Source organism: Amblyomma mixtum, chromosome 2, assembly GCF_055824585.1.
Source record: "Amblyomma mixtum isolate Tamu chromosome 2, ASM5582458v1, whole genome shotgun sequence".
NCBI lineage: Eukaryota > Metazoa > Arthropoda > Arachnida > Ixodida > Ixodidae > Amblyomma > Amblyomma mixtum.
In genome coordinates, this window is record NC_143013.1 from 171968789 (window position 1) to 171981873 (window position 13085).

The following is a 13085-nucleotide window of genomic DNA, read 5'->3' on the forward strand; positions in this document are numbered from 1 at the left end:
TTATAAGGGAAGACAGAAAGGTGCTTCAAAGACGCAAAAGTGCTGTGCAGTATCGCGTCGGAATAATTATAATAAATAAGAAAAAAGAAGTAACTTATTTTCTAGGGAGTTAGAAAATAGTGGACTCATTTTGTGCAAGGTTTGAAATGAACGACCTGTTTGCACTTCTTTACAAGACAACGGGAAAAAAATGGCGCATTTTATACACTGCAGAAAGACAACCGCTTATAGCGAACTGTTTAATGCTACAAAACTATGACCTGATAGAAACCGAATTATGATTAGCCACATTTGTACAAGAATTTGAGGTCAAAAATATAATTTCCATCGCTCGCATCGAGCTGCTAAGACTTACATAAAAACTAATGGGGAACGCTTTTGACGATAGCAAAAACGTTAATAAGAAAGGAATGCAAGCCTGTCGACCGGAGATATGCGAATATTTGTTTATTTTTTTTACAAAATACCCGTAAAGGCCCTCGAGAGGGTATTACATAGGGGGGCGAGGTACAGGAAATTGATCAAAATAAAACAAAACCACAAATATAAAACACAAAACCACAAATAAAACATTTAGCACGACATAAATAAGCAAAAGAATCAAAAGTATGGCACCGCGGCAAAGAGTGAAAATTACTGCAGTATTAAAATTATACAAACACAACCCTAATGCAAGAATCAGAACCCTTTAGAAAATGAAACCATGAACAAATAAAATGGCAATGTACGCAAAGAGTTAAGCAGTAGTTATTGAATATATAAGATTAAAATATTTATTAGCATCAGTGGTGGTTGCGATATGTGAAAGCAGAGTGTTCCAGTCAGATATTGTGCGTGTTAAGGATGAATGCGCATTGCTGAATATTCTGCACGTGAAACGCCTAACTTTAAAGGGCTGATCGCGGCGGTCCAAAATCGAAGTAGGCAGAGAAAAAAAAGTCGTTATGAAGTGATGGATGATGATTGTTATAGTGAAATCTACCGATATAAAAAATTGCTTTCATAAACTCTTTTTCGTTCGAAAATGCCTTTGCCCAGAATTACTGGATATGATATTTTGTGACGCTGATGCATGGTTTCGAGTCAGTATCAGTAACTGCTCCAGGCAGGCGACAGTGCTGAGCTAGCAGACGACATTTCAGGAGGAAGGGGAACCTCCCGGTGGGCACAGGTGTATACTTCTCAACATTGCTGGCATTCATGTGCCGGACAGACAACTGTTCTTCTGTTTTTTGGATTAAGTTTTTGTGAGTTTCTGTTGATGTTATTTTTGCACCATCATTGTTTGCTACTGCTTTCAATTGAACTGACAGAAGTTACTTTTAAGCATGAAATGCTTTTAGCTCCCGTTGTCGGCAATGTGGTGACGTCAAGCCGAGACCGAGAGCCATCATCCGGGCACTGAAATCCACTCATCCGGGCTCTGAAACGAGAACATCCGGGCACCGTACGATACTTATCGAGGTTCAACGAGACTCTCTAAGCCCTCCTACGGGACCGGCATACAAGCGCCGGGTGCTCTCCAAACGAGTCACAAAAAATAACTGCTGCCAGTGTCTTCTCAATGTTTATCAAGATATCAGTCGAGCTGTGCATTTGATAATGCACGGAATTATAATTTACGATTTCTAATAACGCGTGCGAAAAGCACATACATGCCACAATACACTTTGTTGTCATACGTGATGGCAAATCACTAATTAATGGTTAAGTACTGATTAATGCGTGAATAATAATTAAATGCTAATTAATGACGCTTAAGCTTCGCCTTTAGGAGTGGAACGCCACAGCGTGTTGTAGCGCTGCCAGGGAGTCCACAGAACGCCACCACCCGTTCGGCGCGATGCCTTGCCGCTTGAATGCAACGCTTTTTGAGGAAACGAAATGGCGCAGTAATTCTCTGTCGTCTCGGTGGACACCTGAACCGCACCGTAGAGGAAGGAGGAAGTGGGAAGGAAAGAAGAAAGACAAAGATGGCCCGTAATGAAGAAAATGAAAGTTGTATTTGAGGAAAGGAAATTACGCAGTAAATGTCTCACATATCTTGGTGGACACCCGTTGAAATTCAGTGGGGGCGGGGTGGGGGATGCACTTTTTTGACCTAAAGTGCGGTCACTGATGTGTGGTTAAGATGTTAAGCTTCGCCCCTAAGAGTGGAACGCGAGAGCGTCTTGCAACGCTGCCAGGGAGTCCATAGAACGCCATCGCCCACTCGGTTCTACGCCTCACTCGTCGGTAAATTGGTTTTTGAGGAAAGGAAATGTATCTGTCTCTCATATCTCGGTGGACACCTAAACCTCGCCGGAAGGGAAGGGAGGAGGATGGCAATGAGCGAAGACACCGTATTCACTAGACGCGCCTTTGTTCATTCCAAACCATCGAGCTGGCATGGCGGAGTGGATAGCATGCTCGTCTCGCACTCCGAAGACCGGGGTTCCATTCCCGAGCTCGACCACTTTCCTACTCGGTTTTATTTATTTATATGGCCTGACTAGAAAAGTTAATTAGGCTAATTGGGTAATTAAGCAATTAACTAAGCTCAGTCCCACTCACTTGGAGCATCACTAGATGATCCCTAATTGGTTGCATGGTTACTAGCCAAAGTACAATTGGCCCCGTTTGAAATTGGCGCACTGTGACGTCACGACCGTTTCGACCAACTGAAAAGCGTGACATTTTTGTCGACAGCTGCTGCTTACAACGATGACACATTAAAGGCTTTCGCCTTAAAAGACCGTGTTTCCTTTCCCCCTCTGGCAGGCAGATGTATACACGCTCGCGGAGTATTCGAACGCGCTGCATATACATTCTTGTCAGGCCTGCGTCTGGTCGTGTCCGCGTACGCTTCTGCATCGTCCTGGATTTCAATTCCGCCACCGTCACAGCTGCTTAAGCAATGGAACCTGTGTTCGGCCCGTATACATTTCATGCTTACTCTACTCTCGGTTACGGGAGAGGCGCAATTTTTATGCGAAGCATATTAACGTAGGTTTCGGGCCTTCGCGCGACGCCCGGCGGTGGCCACCATTGACCTTGAAGTGAGATCACATGATGTGACGTCACGTGATGACGTCACACCGGCTGCAGATGGGGACTCATATCGCGCCGTCGGACGTCGCCCGGCGGAGGCCTCCACGCTTCGGTTCGCGCCGTCGCGCGCGACGCGGCGGCGGCGCCACTATCGCTGCATCACGTGATATGTGACGTCACGCCAGGGATGAAGCGGCGCGCGCCCGCCGTCGCGTCAGTCTCTGTGCCCGCAACCGCGCCAGCGTCTTTGCGCCGGGCGTGTATGCGGTCAAGATGCCTCCAAACGCTAAGGACGTTAATAATAGGAATGCAAAACGAAGGCTGCAGCGTGCTGTGACGTGCAAACCAAAAGTCATGCATTTACGGACCATAAGAGTGTGTTTGTCGGGCTGCAAAGAATAAAGTACGACGATTAACCTAAAACCACGTCTCCGTTAGTTAGCCCCATCCACACTGAGGCAGCTGCTTAACATGCTTCGCATCCACTGGGCTTAACCTTGATAAGCCTCCAATTTTTTTTCTCTACTTGTACCACAGGGATGTGGAAAAAATCTAGCTGAATGTTCTGTATTTTTCTCGCACTACATCACTTCATCTGTCTAAATAAAAGTATTATCATTGTCGCTACTGTAATCACGGCAGCTGCTGTATTTTTATCGCGCGTTCAGGAATTTCTTTCTGTTCAGGTTGACATCGCACGCAAGCCGTCATACTTTTCCATGTGTTTCTTATAGCCGACAGGGAGGGAGTCGAGGCACCTTCAAATTTGCTCTAATACGGTGTGCATATACGTCACTGGGCGCGCAGCGACTGCCGAGTTCTGTACGAATGCGGACGGTGCGTAGAAGTACTGTACTTGGCGAGCGCCGTGAGTGCGTCGGCGGCCGGTCCGGTCCAGTAGCTGCACAGGCTGCCGAGCACAGTCATCAGCGACGGACCCATCAGGAACGCGTTGTGGATGTCCGCGCGCCGCCTGCAAAAAGAGGACGACAGTGGACGACATGCTAGTTGGTCTTAAGGGTCCCGACTATGCAAAAGGGCTATGAGGGACGTCGCACAGTGTAAGGCTCCTGATGAAGTTAGAAGCCACAGAATTATTCAACGTGCACTGACGTCGCACTGTACACGGGCGTCTTTATGCATCTCGCTTCCATAGAAACCTGGCCGCCAGGGCTGGGAATTGATTCCGCGTCCTCATGCTCAGGAGTCGAATGAATGAATGAATGAATGAATGAATGAATGAATGAATGAATGAATGAATGAATGAATGAATGAATGAATGAATGAATGAAAAACCTCATTGTCGCAAGGAAATCTCCCTGCGCGGTGGCTCAGCGGTTAGGGCGTTCGTCTACTGAGCCGGAGTACCCGTGTTCGAACCCGACCACGGCGGCCGCGTTTCGGTGGAGGCGAAACGCAAAAGGCGCCCGTGTGCTGTGCGATGAAAGTGAACGTTAATGATCCCCACGTAGGCGGTCGAAATCATTTCGGAGACGTCCACTACGGCACCTCTTTCTCGTTTATCTTTCACTCCCACCTTCCTCCCTTCCCTTTGACCGCACTAGGCTGGAGGGGAATGCCAGAGGGCTCTTTAACTGAGAAGCCCTTTTGGGATGGTTTTTAATGTTGCTATTAACTTTTATTCTCTCTCGTTTCCACCCAGGATGCGACAGGGACTGCGTCTTTCCTTTTATAACAACTCAAACATATTTGCGGTGTTTACTCGGAGTGACATTTTCCATGCCGCGCCTTCTTGCAAATACGAAGCCTACAACGCGACATAAGAAAATTGCAGCTCAACACTCTCAATGCAGAGTCCCTCAAAGTTGTACCCTGACACAAGCCACGAAATGTGTTTGCAGTAGCCAGGACAAAGAACACAGAGTTTCCGGACACGACTGTATTTTTTATATAAACAGCCTGGCTTAACTAAACGAGTACAAGAGCCTTTTACTTCTTGAGAACATGTTTCATCTATGTACCCGCACAATAATGGCGGGGTCCTTGCAAAACAACCAATGTTCTATTGAGCGCCCTATAGCAGAACATATAAATCCCAACTACTGCCATTTGGCTCCAATGGCGTTGCTACGCCGTAACGTGTTCCATTGTTCCGGATGCAGAACACAACCGCGCTGTGGTGAAGGAATCAAAGTAATAGTCTTGGGCGAGCCGAGAACTCGGCAAGGATCGCACAGGTAATGTTAAAGGCATAACTGGCGATAGTCACGCAGAGGCCATTTCAAGCCGAAAAGTCGGTAGTAGTCGTCGGCGTGGTCCAAAGAACAGTTGTAACCGGTTAAGGGCAGGTAAGGCGCAGCAAGTGTCTCCCTCGGTGGACACCTCAACTACACCAACAGGGAGTGGAAGAACAGAGAGAGAGGAAGAGTTGCCGCAGTGCAGGGCTTCGGGTTAATTTCAAATAACCGAGGTTCTTCAACAAGCACTGACATCGCAGCGCACACGCGGGCCTTTAACCTCAATAATAGAACACAGTGGCTTTTACAGGGGAGGAAAGACATGCTGTCATGCGTTTGGGAGTAGAAAGACTGGCAGGCGAAGTAACTGTCTCACTGCTCTGTGGAGCCCTCAACAGTGACACGAGGGAAAGGATGGGATGATAATGGGTTTTTGAGGAAATGCAAGGGGAAGTAAACACCCGGCGCAAAAAAAGAGAAAAGAGCGCCGGCAAACCGCCAGATGACTACACCCCCTCTCCTTCGATATGGCCAGGCTGCCTGTTTAGAAAAGTTGCTGTGCAACGAGGCTGTTGTGTCGACTTATGCTCGCAAAGTCACGACACCACTCACTGTGATGGATTTGGTGGGTGACAGGGAAAAAAGCATCGAAGAAATGTGTGGCGTGCGCTTCCCTGACGGCGTGGTGATCGCTTTGTGCTTGCTTTCCGCAAGGGGTAGAACAGTGCTCGAAGTTGACCACTTTATCCGGGTCTCTTCGCAGTCGCACCTGTCCGACCCGTTACTGCCAGCGTGCGACTTCCACACAGAGGCCACCACTTCCGAAGAAATGCGTGATTTATGACTGCAGCTAGTCTAGGATGTAGCGAAAAGCCTACGACAACGCGAAATACGTACACTGACATTGTTTGAGACTTCTACTGTTGTTAGTGACATGGAGTGCACCATTTTGAAAGACATGATGGCAGAAAGTACATGAACACAGGAGAAGTCTATGACAAGACGATACCATCTTGCAGTCTTCTTCTGTGTTCCTGTACTTAATGAGGCTGATAACTATTAGAATTATAGTTCAGGTTTGGTTTGGTTTGGTTTATGGGGTTTAACGTCCCAAAGCGACTCAGGTTATGAGGGACGCCGTAGTGAAGAGCTCCGAGAACTTCGACCACCTGGGGTTCTTTAACGTGCACTGACATCGCACAGTACACTGGCTTCTAGAATTTCGCCTCTATCGAAATTCGACTGCCGCGACCCTGATCGAACCTGCGTCTTTCGGGTCAGCAGCCGAGTAGCATAGCAGCTCAGGCACTGTAATTATTAGTTCTGGGCCCAATTTCCCTTTCTTATACATGGAGTGAATCACTACTAACTTCAGCGACCAGAGGTCGCTATACTGTTGCGTTGCGAGAAGCAATAAAAAAAATCAGTTTTGATTGTATTGCTTATTGTGAGGTTACAGTAAACAGAAAACCGCGCTTAGACAAGCGTAGCCGCTTAGCGCAGAGAACAGCTCTCGTTGATTAATGCGCTACGCCGCTAAGCTTAGCTGTATACGGCGATTTTTTTTTAGTTCCAGCACAGGTTGCTCAGCGGCAGCTTGCAGTACTTACTTCATTTGCCGTTTTCTTTTCGACAACTCCTCGCTTGGAATGGCTGGAAGGAAAACAAACAAGCTGGTCAAAGCGCGCGAAAAAAGCAGAGCCAGCACCATTAAGAACCGCGGATGTACAGGATGCCCAGCTATGGCTTGGTTTGATTTATGTGGTTTAACGTCCCAGCTATAGTGCCATTGATAAAAGCAGAGCCAGCACCATTAAGAACTGCGAATGTACAGGATGCCCAGCTATAGTGCCATTGATAAAAGCAGAGCCAGCACCATTAAGAACTGGGGATGTACAGGATGCCCAGCTGCAGTATCATCGATAAAAGCAGAGCCAGCACCATTAAGAACTGGGGATGTACAGGATGCCCAGCTGCAGTGCCTTCAATAAAAGCAGAGCCAGCACCATTAAGAACTGCGGATGTACAGGATGCCCAGCTACAGTGCCTTCGATAAAAGCAGAGCCAGCACCATTAAGAACTGCGGACGTACAGGATGCCCAGCTACAGTGCCTTCAATAAAAGCAGAGCCAGCACCATTAAGAACTGCGAATGTACAGGATGCCCAGCTACAGTGCCTTCAATAAAAGCAGAGCCAGCACCATTAAGAACTGCGAATGTACAGGATGCCCAGCTACAGTGCCTTCAATAAAAGCAGAGCCAGCACCATTAAGAACTGCGGACGTACAGGATGCCCAGCTACAGTGCCTTCAATAAAAGCAGAGCCAGCACCATTAAGAACCGCGGATGTACAGGATGCCCAGCTACAGTGCCTTCAATAAAAGCAGAGCCAGCACCATTAAGAACTGCGAACGTACAGGATGCCCAGCTACAGTGCCTTCAATAAAAGCAGAGCCAGCACCATTAAGAACTGCGAATGTACAGGATGCCCAGCTACAGTGCCTTCAATAAAAGCAGAGCCAGCACCATTAAGAACTGCGAATGTACAGGATGCCCAGCTACAGTGCCTTCAATAAAAGCAGAGCCAGCACCATTAAGAACTGCGAATGTACAGGATGCCCAGCTACAGTGCCTTCAATAAAACCAGAGCCAGCACCATTAAGAACTGCGGACGTACAGGATGCCCAGCTACAGTGCCTTCAATAAAAGCAGAGCCAGCACCATTAAGAACTGCGGATGTACAGGATGCCCAGCTACAGTGCCATTGAGGCTGTAGTCGAACATATACTCATTGCTTTCACGCACACGAACAAACGTGTCGCTCTCAGTTTCATGGGTAGGTCGGGTGATTGTCACATGGACTGCATGGTTTGCTGCCTCACTCTTTGGCTTGTTGCCCACTGACCTGCTTGACTGGTTGTTTCTCTCATCGGTTGCTCCGACAGCCTCACTGATTAGCGGATTGGCTAGTTGACTGACTTATGGATTGACTGATTGACTGGCTGACTGAGTGACAGTGATTGAATGAGCGGTATCAGTCTTTCGCACCCTTCAACCGACGTGAACAACGCATACGTGTAGATGGACCTATGGTAGTGACGAGGTAAGCGGCATACCGAACGAGGAGGCGGGCCGGTGTCCGCGCGACTCTTCCCGCGACGACGCCTTGCGCAGCGAGATGCTCTTCCGGGGCAGCCAGCGGCGGTCGGGCGACGTCGATGAGGCCTGCCCCGCGGCGCTCTGCGTCGAGGGGCTCGTGTCCGACAGGATGCGCGGCTTTTCAACCACGTCTCCGGGCCTGCGCGCGATCGCCCAACAAGCAGAAGGCATGTACACAGGGCTCCAACGTGAAAGGGAACAGCCATATCGCTAACAAAGGAATTCTGCTGTAACTTCTAGGCAAAAGATTAAAACGTTCCAAGGGACGTCATTCGTCCCAAGGAAACTTAATTGGACGCAAGGAAAATATATGCTTTTCGCTCATAACCATGGAATATACTCATTGGTCCAATGTTTTAGTAATCCTCCAAGGTGGAGTAGATTTGTAATAAGGGAGTAATTACTCATTGACATCCATCCAAGCGCAGCCATACGGCTACAAAGGAAAACTATACAGCTTCCACTGAAACTTCGCAGTTAAAGAAAAATTCGTCCTGGTCCAAGGGTTCGAACCCGGGTCCACCTCTTCACCGGAGCAGTCGCCCTTCCAACTAAGCTAACCAGGACGGCTAAGATATGGTAGGGGGAGAGCGAACTGATCAATAACTCGAAGTGGGAAAGGTGTTGGTCCAATGTTTTAGGGGAACCCCGCTAAGGTGGAGTAGTATTGGAGTTGTAGGTGGAGTAGGTATTGAGAAGAAGCTGAATACCCCTAACACACTAGCATCACATGTTCATACACTAAACGTGAAAAAAAGTTGCGGGTGTGTGCAGGATGTGGCCACGGTATCGTGTTTCATGATGGTTTGGTTTAATAGGGTTTAACGGTCCAAAGCGACTGAGGCTATGAGGAATACCGTATTGGAGGGCTGCGGATAATTTCGACCACCTGGTGTTCTTTGGCGTGCACTGATATCGCGCAGTACACGGGCCTGTAGCATTCCACCTCCATAGAAATACGACCGCCGCGGTCCGAGTTCATGAACCTGAGAGCAGCTATAGTCGGATGCAAGTCAAGAACGCAGCGCCTTTTCCCGGCAGAGGACCCCCTTCCAGCCAATGGCGTCGGCCGATTCTCATGAACCTGCTAGCGTGACAGTGCAAGGAGCGGCGTGACAATCCAGGGAGGGGACGATACCAGACAATGGAAGGAGGAGACCATTCCTTTTCATCTCTTTGGCGCTAGCATGCTCACGAGAACCGGCCGACGTCGTTGGATGTAAGAGGTCCTTTGAAAGGAAGAAGACGCTTCGTTCTTCAGTTGTATCCAGGGTGTCGAACCGGCATTTTTTCGGGTTCGGTTCGGGTTCGGGTTCACGCCTTTCGGGTTCAGTTCCGGGTTCGGCTCCAGAGGGCCATTTCGTTCCGGTTCGAACCGGTTCGGACCATCTCGAACCGGTTCAAACGGGTTCAAACGGGTTCAGGACAAAAAAAAATTATAACGCCGAGGGGTTTCAGTCAACCTTGCTATGCGTTTTCTTTTTTCTTGCACATCACGGTACAAAATAAAAAATCCAAAGATTTGTTTACAAGAACATAAAACTGGGCTAGTTTTTAAGGGTTCATGAAAAAGGACAAAAGGAAGTCTGGAGACTACACAGACGCTGACTAACAACTGGTGATTACATTCTCGGAAACGTATATGAAGGCGCAGGACACCGTGAACAATCCAAAAAACAGAAGAGCAAAGATTAAAACTAAAGAAACCATACTGCGCATGCACATCATAGTCGAGTCATGACATCTTTTTCAACAAAATTCGAAGACTATATTCTATAGTAGACGGCGCTCCCCTATCTCCTAGAGCTCACGCAGTTGCCAAGAAAGCCTGGCTCCTTATCAATGAAATTGATGTATGGTTAAGCAACACGCTCATCTGCTTCCTTCCTGATCATAAAGGCCTCGACCATCTCCCTACAAATTCGATCAGGGTGATTAAACAGGAAACTTGTCTTCCTAATTGGGGAAGCAATGAGCAATTGTTCGAACATCACAGATGGGTGAAAAAAGTAGCGGTGTCTACAACTTGGCTTTGCATTGCAGCGAGTGCAACGATTGCTTCCCCCAGTAGATAAGACAAGTGTCCTGTTTAATAACCCCGTTACATTTGTAAGAGTTGGTCGAGGCCAATGGGATCTGGAAGGAAGCCGATGAGTGTGTTGCTTCACCATCTATCAATTTGGTAGATAAGGAGTCAGGCTTTCTTGGTGTTGTGTGAGGTCCAGGATATAGGGGAGTGCCGTCTGCTGTGGAAGATACTCTTCGAATTTCGTTAAAAAGACGTCAGGGTGTGATGTGCATGCGCCACATGGTTTTTAAGTTTTAACCTTTGTTCTGTTTTTTGGGGTTGTTTCCTGTGTCCTGCGCCTTTATATACTTTTCCCAGAATAAAATAACCAGTTGTTAGTCTGCGCTCGTGTCGTCTCCCGTCTTCCTTTTGTCGTGTTTACTGCGTTACTTGAGCATGAAAAAATTGTTTAATGTGAGATGTTCTCAAGAGCCGCAAAATGAAATGAACTCGAAATTAATGGAAATCGGCTATGTATATACGCTATTATCCACCTTATGAGGTGTAGGACGAAAAGCCGATGGATTTTGCATCTACAAGACCCTCCTGTTGGGAGACCCCGTAGCGCGAGTAATAGGTCTCCCTTGAAGCTTTAGTCAGTTGGTACTGTCTCGCACGCAGTGTACTTACGGGGCACCAGAATTTCCGCCGCACGTGCCCTCTACGTTCCCGCGCACTACTGAGAAACGAAACTGTCATGTGTTGGCACGTATACATATACAGGCAGATACCATTCCGTCACCCCGAAACCGACTTCCCAGTCCCCCCCTCCTTTACTACATGGTAAGAATATGTTCGAGAATCCCTCCACCGCCCATCCCCCACCCAACGAGAGCCTCGTGGGAGCACTGGCTCTCCCTAACATGCAGAACTTACCAAACATATTTTATTTAAATCACCTACTCGACATCGCCTTTGTGGCTCACATTATATATCCTGAGCCCCTATAGCGCAGTATCTTCTAAAACTCAGTTAATCGTGTCTTCTCGCTATTGTAAAGTAAGAAATTTGTTTGTGATAGAATGTTTGTTACTTTTCCTGGGGCGCTATCAAATGCAACCTTTGCGTCCACACAATTTTTTCCGCCACTTATAGACTGAGACGGAGGGGTTAATCTGGCATGCACCATTTGCCCACCAACTTGTTTCAGGCATTTATTTCCAAAGCGACAAACAACCCCTTTCTGGCAGCTATGCTTAATAGGTGACTAAGTGCTCGCCTGTCTTTTCTGGACATGCTCGCGAGTGCTGATTCATTCGGTTTTCTCACTCTTCGCTTTTACTTACCTGTACGGCCTCTCCACAAGGCAGATGACAAATGTTGCGATCGGGCATTACTTCCTCTACCCATACATATACAGCCTTACCTAGACTTTCTTGATACTAGTGTATTAAAACAAAGTCAGCGGATGTACAGTGGAGCCCACTTTAATGGCCGCAGATATAACGAACGCTCGCTTATTGCGAGCGGGTGTGGTGCCACTATGAAAATATGCATAAGGGCAACGGAAATTCGTCGCACATACAGCGAGCAACTCTGGCCACACCACTCGGTTATAGCGAACGAGGTGGCGCGGTGAACTACCCCGAGGTTGTAGAGGTCGTCCTTCCGCTAAGCACGCAAATGAAATAGCGCCCCTAAACCTTCACGACGCCGCCCCGGAAAGAACATGTCAACCCAGAAATGGAATTAAAAGGCGGCACTGCTGTGCGCAGCGCTAACCGTTAAGTCCGGCGTCCAGTAACACTGTAAACGCTAAAAAAGGCACGGTTGAAATAGTAAGTACTATTCAAATAGTAAGTAACCGCCGGCCAAACCCGCGTCGATGGCCAACGAGGGCAATCATTGCGTACGTGTTCGCCGGCTCGGCAAAGCATCCCGAATGGAAGAAGCGCGGTGCGCGTGAGAAAGGGGCATCGTATAAAGCGAAGCTACTGACCATTGTCGCGGATCAACTCACAACAGCGATTAGATAATTCTGAAATCCTTGCTGGCCATGCTAGTCGCGTGGTATGCATATGCATAGCATGTGCGGGCGGAGACAGGGAGTTATGGTGGCATGCCTTATGCCGAGATCGCTGAAATCGACACGGTCAAGTAAGGCATGAGGAGGGTCAGAGAGGTTCCAAATATTCCATGCAACAACCATAAAAAAAGCCTACAAGATAGCCGAATAGCTTAAAGCATCTGCAAACAAAGTTTTCTGTTGCGCCGCCATTAGTACGAACCCCGCTCGGAGTCAGAGGTTAGACTATGCATACTCTTTTAGTTATTCATTTTACTGCGTTAGCAGTATAGCCTGCTTTCCCAAAAATAACTTCGCTGCGTACGTGTAGCCTTCATCCTTGATTCACACTCCGGTGGGCGTACATCAGAGCATTCACTGGTAAAAATGCACCTTCAAAAACTCACCCATCTCTCCATCCACCTGTACCCGATATAGCCGAGGCAGATTGTTGCGAAGGCTCAACGTATTCAGTCGCCCAAGCGTTCAACGCAAAAAACGCCAAAAAAGCATAAGCCTGTCGTGTCAGACACTAAGAACGGCAAATATGACTGCGAGAAGTAGATATAAGTCGCCAGACAGAGAATTCAAGATCGAGCAGTGCGAGAACAGCGGATGGAGCCGC

At 47.9% G+C, this 13085-nt stretch overlaps 1 protein-coding gene across 2 annotated transcripts in view; it reads right to left on the reverse strand.

The window, feature by feature from the left end:
• The window catches only part of LOC149361618 (uncharacterized), a 63319-nt gene that overhangs the window by 23046 nt on the left and 27188 nt on the right, over positions 1-13085 (reverse strand). For both annotated transcript variants that reach the window (XM_089572737.1, XM_089572736.1), the window contains exons 7-9: positions 8345-8526; positions 6839-6881; positions 3887-4003 (exon numbers count right to left, since the gene is read on the reverse strand). In XM_089572737.1, the coding sequence (XP_089428863.1) occupies positions 3887-4003; positions 6839-6881; positions 8345-8526 (342 nt within the window). The remainder of the gene's footprint in view (positions 1-3886; positions 4004-6838; positions 6882-8344; positions 8527-13085) is intronic.